This window comes from Antechinus flavipes, chromosome 6 (genome assembly GCF_016432865.1).
Source record: "Antechinus flavipes isolate AdamAnt ecotype Samford, QLD, Australia chromosome 6, AdamAnt_v2, whole genome shotgun sequence".
Lineage (NCBI taxonomy): Eukaryota > Metazoa > Chordata > Mammalia > Dasyuromorphia > Dasyuridae > Antechinus > Antechinus flavipes.
This window is the reverse complement of record NC_067403.1, coordinates 199382954-199391080: the sequence shown is the minus strand read 5'-3', so window position 1 is coordinate 199391080 and position 8127 is coordinate 199382954. Positions and strand designations below refer to the sequence as shown.

The 8127-nt window shown below is 37.7% G+C and overlaps 1 protein-coding gene across 1 annotated transcript in view; it reads right to left on the bottom strand.

The window, feature by feature from the left end:
* Positions 1-425: 425 nt before the first annotated feature.
* Positions 426-8127, bottom strand: part of DGKQ (diacylglycerol kinase theta) — a 103271-nt gene continuing 95569 nt past the window's right edge. Inside the window, exon 23 of the mRNA XM_051966284.1 lies at positions 426-6180. Coding sequence (XP_051822244.1) covers positions 6076-6180 — 105 coding nt within the window. The 3' untranslated portion in view covers positions 426-6075. The remainder of the gene's footprint in view (positions 6181-8127) is intronic.

Sequence of the window (8127 nt, the reverse complement as noted above, 5' to 3'; positions counted from 1 at the left end):
GCTGCAGGAACAACTGCTCTCACCACATGTAAACCTTAATGTGTAACATGCATCTATAAGTCAAGGATCCATGATAGATAAGTAACTAGATGGATATCTATAGAGTTCTTTATTACAGAAATATCTATATATACATATGTAACTATGTATACAAACATGTGCATGCACATGTATATGTGTACATATAGACATGTATATAATGTACATACATACATGTGAGGCAGATCATAATCTATTTCTCCCTTATATAGACTCAGGTGATTGCCTGGCCCTTAACTTGCCCATAATGGTCTGACTAGTAATTATCACTGGCAGAACTTGAACCCAGCATTCACTACACCATTTCAGGTTTCCTCTGAAGTGCTGTAAAATTTCAAATTGTTACCATTATAACCCCAAATTTCAAAGAGAAATCAGACACAATATACAATGGAAATGACCAGTACTGTATTTGTCACAGATATAAATTATTTTCTATCTCTGATACCCATAAATTATACATAGAGTTCAGAATTCAGGTCAGTGCAAAGTGCAGTCAGAAGAAAACCACCACATGGCCACAATGCAAAATATATACAGAAAACAGTCTAGGGACACGAAGACAAAACTCATATTTAAATATAAAAAGAAAAAGTTCACCTTAATTTTCTTTGTACACTGACTACAATTTAGAAACAATGATTCTTATGGATCAGGAACCAATACAGTGGCTTGCCAAGCAACAAGTAGAAACTAGTAACACCATTAATTTTTTTTTTTTAGATGAAAAACTGCAAGTAAACATATGCAATGAGAATTCTCCTACTTGAGGCACATGATGAGAAAATGATATTCCATCACAGAATGGTTTATAGGTACAATTCATCTGTTCACAGAGTTTGGCAGAAGCTTGAAGAGGGATAAGCAAGAAATCAGAATTGGAAGGTGCTGACTGACCCACCTGGATCGGTTCCTTGGCATAAGCCACATGGTTCCACTTTGACACTTAAAAATCAATGTTGTCACATACTGAGGCACTCAGCTTCTCAAACTTGGTTCAACTTGAAGAAAGTTTGTGGTCTATTTTTTCTTTTAAATTGTTTTTCCCCAACCCATTCTTTTCTTATCTTGACAAGGAATGGAAAACATCAAAAGGATTCCTTAAAGCCTACAACTTCATGGACCCAAACTTCTTTTGAGAATAGGAAAATAGGCACATTGTTTATTGCCAAATTGATGAAATAAAGACACCAAAATGTCAATTTAGACAGAGAGTTATCTAATCCTAGCTCATTCCATAGTCAAAGACTGCCTCCATTTCAAATGCTCTATTTCACACCACACTTTCAAGGAAGGTCACTGGAGGAAGCAGGGGCCATCTGAGTAATACTGAAAGCCATTGTCTTCATACCTGGGGACCAAATGTCCTGTTATCTCTAGACACCAGTTGGGTTCCAAATGTAAGAAGGAATATTACATAATCTGTCAGTCATTCATTAATGTCTTCTAAGCAACTACTGTATACAGATCACTGGCCCAGTTAGATTCTTCACAATCAAGGGATTTTCTATTCTTTTAAAATAGAGATAAAATTTGAGGCAGAAATAGCAATGACCAAAGTCCAGAGTTTACATAATTTTTTTCCTTCAGGGGTCCTCAAAAGACACCCCATGTATCATCTTATTTATCTTAACACATTTTAAAAATTAGTCTTCTTCATCAGGAGTAATAAGGCAAAGCAAAAACTGCTTTTTATCTTTTTTTTTTATGCTGAAATCTAGGCATAGTAGGTTTAAATTAATTTTGAAGGTCAGCCTGAATCAATGAACAATTCAAATTAGAAAAAATTTCTGAAAAAAAAAAACACAATAGTCTATTTTCAAGTACATTCAGAAACTCAACTAAGCTTAAAATAAGTAACCTGCTTAAAAAAACTTATAAGAATTATTTGCAATTTGCATGTTAACTATCAGCAAATGTATACTTCTAAAGTGCTCGACAACAATTTGTTGGATTAAGTAGGTTAAAAGTTGCTTTGTCCCTATCCAAACATATTTATTTACACTGCTAACTTGTTCTGTAAAGCTATATTCCTAAGTAAACTTTGCTCAAGTCTGGTCCTGACTTACAAATTCTGATCTAGAGAGTTCCAAATAAATGGGGTTGACCATGTTCCAGCAGCTGGAACTTATTCTTTGTAAACTTCAGGGAATGTAAGAGTTAAAAGAAGAGTCTCATCCCTTCTAGGCCATAGCCTGAACACAGACAATGGTAACATATAGTTCATGAAAATACAAATCTCATGTCTGAAAGCCCAAAGAAAAGAATTCTTAAGTCACATCTTCCAGGAATACATGAATATATAAAGAGGGGAATTAATCTTTGGATTTTTGAACAATGAAATAATGTTACACATGATTTTCAGAATCAAAAGATTTTTTAGGCAATCATTTGCAACTACCCAGCAATATTTGACCCTAAATCAATACTTCTCTGATTGTTCTCAGCTCAGCATTCAGCCCATCAGGACCTAAGAAAAGACTGATAGAGGAAAGGTCTTAATTAGCCTAAGGATGGAGGAAAATCCCGTAGCATGATTATGTGTGGACATTCACCGTACTAGTCTTTTGTCTTCTGGAAAGACAAAAGTCCACTCCTCTAATCCATCATCAGATGGCTGAAAACCTCAGCACATTACAAAACACATTACTTATCACACAAGAACAGAAAAATGTTTATCTTCTTCTCCCTCAGGATAGAGAATCCTGCTTTTCATTTCTGTCTTCAGGATGCCTTCTTCTTTGTGGGGGTAAAAATAGAAGCTTGAAACACCACATGGAGCTGTTTTCCTTGGCTGGCTACCTAAGCCCATACTCTACTATAAACTGTTTCCTTAGAAATTACCCACTTATCTAAAACTTAAATGAACATCTTTGGCGGCCCCAATATGACAGTGACCATTATAATCTTCCCATTTCTCCTAACTCTGGAAGTAGGAGATAGGCTTTTCAGTTTTAGTTATTGGAGACAGCCAGCTCTAAAGGATGGAAAGAAATGAGATTGAGAGCAAGGAGAGGTGTGATCCCATTTAGGAGCATGGGAAACTACATCCTCTCTCTGGGCTTCATGTTCTTCCTCAGTCAAACCATGGGAATAAACTTGATGGTCTCTAAGCTCCACAGTTCTGTAATGGTCAGTGTTCTAAAGTATTAAACAGGGCCAGCATCCCACTTGCCAAAAGAAAGTTAAGAGGCATGACTGGACCGAGTTAGTTTTTAAAACCTCTTTAAAAAAATAAAAGGAATACTTTTTGCTGTGTGCTTCATTTGTTACAGCTTTTAGAGCAAAACAACCACCTACTTTCATACAAAAATTGAAACACTTAAATATAGGGTTTGTCTGGGTCAGCAGGAAAATTCCAAGTGTCTCATCAGCTCTCTTCTGGAAAATATAGTCTTATAAGCTCAAATAGCCCCAATTTTCTCCATGTCCACTTCCCCAGAGAGGAGAGTAACTTTAAGGCTCTGTCATCTAAAGGGGATTACCCAATGTGGACCTTCCTGCTGAGAAATCAAGTACCCTGCTTATGTTATAATTCTTATTTAATATAAAAATACTGACCATAAAATATAGAATATGAGATGATTAAAAAATGCCTCATATTTTAAAGCATTTGTAGATATTGTCTTCTAATGAAATATTTCCATATTTCTTATAAACAGATGGCCTTCAGAAGCCATCAGATAAGGAAATTGAGGCTTAGGAAGGTAATGAGCATTGGCAGTGGGGTGGAATGGGGGAAAGGGAATCTCATTCATCTCCTGAGTCAGAACTCTTTATACACTTCCATAGGTTGTACAAAGGATTAAGGGACTTGGCCTAATGCACAGGAAGAATTTATAATCTCTAAAGTTTTGGGTTGGATTCAGCATATCTAATTTTTTTAAATCCCCATTTCGAAGTAAAACAGATATTTGTAATTGAAACACTGGGAGTTTAAATAAGCAGTCAGGCAGCCTCATCTGTTTCCTAAAAGCATTCATAGCCCCTGAAAAATGGATCTTTCCTACAATCTAACAAAATGTAAACTTTCCTGTTTCTTTAATTAGCTCAGCTGGATTTGCAGTCAATTTGCCCAGGGAACCACATGTCAGGGTCACTCATCTAATGAATGAGGCCAGGTTTCCACAACTTATGGCCAAAGCACTATTTTAAAGAAGGGTGAGTGGGCACTCATCATATAGCCAATGGCAGCCCCAGTGGGATGTTTTAACAAAATGGTCCCTGTCACGTTGCGACTACTGATCCTGACTGTAATCAAAGAGGTAGGATTTGAGGTTGAGGGAGGTGGGTCAGGTCTGAAAGATGGATCTGAAGCCGAATGCCCAGGAGTACTGAACACATCTGTCAGTACCATTAGGGAAAGAATGACCTAAGCACTCATATAGACTGTTCCCTCTCTTGGTCCAACTCTCTGAGGGCACCATAGGAAAAGTTCTCTGGCATGGAAGAGATCAAATGTTCAGACGGAGGCCATTTGGAGTCCGCTTTCTCTATATAGACCAGACTAAGAATTTAGTATAAAACTATCAAGTCAAAGAAATAATGGCTCTTCATTGTGAATTCAATTTTCTTAGTTGAAGTACCTCTGAAATCTTCAGAAAACATTTCTAATTTTAGTGTATCACCCAGCCTCTACAACCCCACACACCTGGCAAGAAATAAGAACATCTACAGAATGGGCATTTTTTTCCTCCAAAGGGAAATGACTAACTCTTTGTATAAAGTTTCATTCTGAAAGAGTGTAGCATTCTTGTGGGATAAATGAAGTCCTATTATTCACTGCCTCTCTCCACATTAGCGAAGTATCATTCTTGGGTCTACCTGATCAAATTGGCTACTGCACTGGCCAAGATGCTAAAGAAGGATGGGCCAATAAAAAGAGGAGGAAAGTAAAGGCAAGAAAACATCCATCAAGGGAGTGTTTGCAGAAGAAAGTCTAGGAGGGGGAAAGATAAGACATTATAGTAACATCACTAGTCTTGGCTCTCAATGTGAAGCCCTCTTCACATTGATAACAGGCCATAAGAGGTGATTTGTCCAAAGAAAAGAACAAAAAAAAATCCATCTCCTTACCCTTTATCTTCTCAACTGCATCTGTTCTTTTTCCTTCTAATTTTTTTTCATAGATTACTTTCTTTCTTTAATATTCATTTTAATTCAATGGCACTACTGTATACACACTGGAGGTCTCTGGCACCTTTAAGTACATAATTTAAAGATAGGTATAGAGTGTCCATTGGAGATGACATCTTCTGTCAAGCAGTTAGGAATATATGTACACGTTGACCACAGATTCTCACCACAACAAAGTCTGGCACTTGAGAATGGGGAATGTAATAAATATGACTGATCCCATAAATGTCTCCATCAAACACTTCAAAGATATTGGGATAAAATGGCTATGTTAATATAACTTGTACTACCAAACTGCAGCTTTGGACAGGATGTGACCAAAGCTAAAACTGTGTGGAAGGCCTCATTAGGTTTTCTGTAAACACCCACAACAACCAAGAATTTAATGAAAAGCCAGCTTGATGCCAGATGAGTCTGACCTCAGTAATGGAGATCAACGCCCACACCTTTTCTGATTCTTGTTTTCCTGGGAGTAGTTGTGTACATGAGAAGCCTTTTTTTTTTTTTTTTTTTTTTTTTTGGTCTGGGAAGAGCATCCTAAGAACCTGACAAAAAAGGGCCAGAAATTACATTCAATGGATAAATAGATGCTTATGGTTTGATTCTGGTGCGAGTCAATAAGTGAGTTTGTCCCCAAGCCTATGCTGGGGCTAATCTGTTTCTTCTTCTAACTTCTTTATATGGCAAATCTCAAGATGAAGGAATAGGTTCCTAAAAAGCCATGAAATGCACACATTTCCAAGCTAAGAGCACAAGGGGCAGATGGGACTTAACACATGGGAAACATGATGAAAGGGCAGCAATGAGCATGGAATATCAGCAAGCCTTCTTTTCCCATTCTCTGCCCCAGCCCTGGGGTGCACTGGGAGCCATTCACTGGCTAGGGCTCCACATCCTGTTCTATTTCAGCTCTCCTTCTGAGCCTCCGAAACTCTCCATTTTGGTATCCTTCATGCTTCCTGTTCCTTTTTTCGGCTTCTGCTTTGACTTTTTCAACATGTGAACCTGGAGAGGTAGCAGAAAAAGAGATGAAGGTTTGTCATTAAACTGGTATGTAATGGAATCAGAGGTCATAGAATAACCAGATTTTAGAATTGTCAGAGATAATCCAATGGATCTGGAGGGAGAGGAACTAGGTTTGAATCTTGGGCAATCTATAAGAATTGGGGCAATGATCCTCACTTCACTGGGCCTCAGTTTCCTGATCTGTAAAATAAGTAGGACAAGATGACTTCTAAGATTCTACAAATACTCTCTCTTTACTGATAGGAAAACCATAACCAGAAAAAGAAAAGAACTTGCTCAAGGTCATATAACAAATTAACTATCAGCATCATGCCCTTTTCAAATAGATGCTTTTTGTTTTTAAACAATAGCATTTTTCCTTAGACACTCCCCACCCTAAAATCTACATCGTAATAAAGAAAAGCAGTTAATCAAAATCTAAATGATGATATCTGACAGTGTATCGACAATGTAAACACATGCTCTGCTTGTGGTGTTCCACATGTCTACTGAAAGAGTACAAGGAGGGCATGAGGGAGGAAGGAAAGGAAGGAGGAGGAATGGAGGGAGGGAGGGAGAAAGGAGAAGGAGGGAGGGAGAAAGGAGAGGGAGGGAGGGAGGGAGGAAGGAGAAGGAGGGAGGGAGGAGGAAGGAAGGAATGTAACCAATCTAATCTCATTTGATCCTCCTAAGAACCCTGAGAGTTTGGCACTATTATTATCCCTTCCTACTTGGATTATTCAGAAAGAGAGCCTGAGAAGTTTATGCAATTCTGCCTTACTTAAATCAGATTCATAAACAAGTCATCCCCCCAAATCTTCATTAGTCTTCTTTGAAAACAAAGGATTAACAACCAAAGTTGAGGAAACTGAGGCAGATTAAGTGACTTGCCTGATGTGAACTTTGATCTGACTCTGTCTGCAGCTCCACCTAGCTATCTCTAAGATGTTCTTTGTCCTTTGTTCCCTGGGACTTAAGAGTTCATTAGAGCTGACTACTTTCTACTGACATTTTCATTTCCATTTTATAGTTAACATGTACACTGTTCTCCAGGTTCCTGTGATTCTCTCTTGAGACACATCACATGACTGTTCCAGATGTGGCAGGGCTCTCATGCACCAAGTTATTTATCTAATATAATTGCTGCTAGATGAGGTCACACAAAACCCAATTTAGAAAATGGATTCTAGGAATGAAAGCCACTTCAAAAAAAGGTTGCCCGTTTTGTCTTTCCATAAAAAGAACAAAAAAAGCATGGCAGGCTTAATTTTTCTACTATTATTAGAAAATAACTTTAAAATCTTAACCAAACAGCACAAGAAACCTTGGCTCTCACTGCAAAGAACTGGAAGAAAAAAACTTTTTTGCTCCTGAAAGAAAAATGCTAGGAGTTATTTTTTTCCTCCTTCAGAAATTCAAATTTTTTTTATTGATGTCCTTTGTTTCTCTAGCACTTTCATTTCTCAATATATTCCTCAGGCAGAGAGCCATCCCTTGCAACAAAAAATAAAAAAGAAAGAGAAAACTAAAAGTGAATCAGCAATATTAACCAATACATCAACCCAACCCAGCCGTATATCAAGCTCTCTGCTCCTTCTATCTCTGCAATTAAATGGGGGGAAGGAGGGAAGGAGATGCAGAGAAATGTTGCTTCCCTAATTCGTCCCACACTCAGCTGTCTTAATCATCTTGGAACTTGACTCTCATCATGGCCTCTAATAAGGGACACATTAAGACCCCATATCATCTTTTAGATAATGATAACTACTCACATCTCTAAAGCATTTTGTTTACATATAGCATTTTCCTTCACAATTCTTGTGGAATTGGTAATGATGAAAGGGCACAATTTATAATCTCATTTTTATGGCAAATGAAATAGGCTAAGATATGGAACAACTTGCCCAGGTATAGAGCTAGCAAAATTCAGGTTTGGAAGTGCAACTG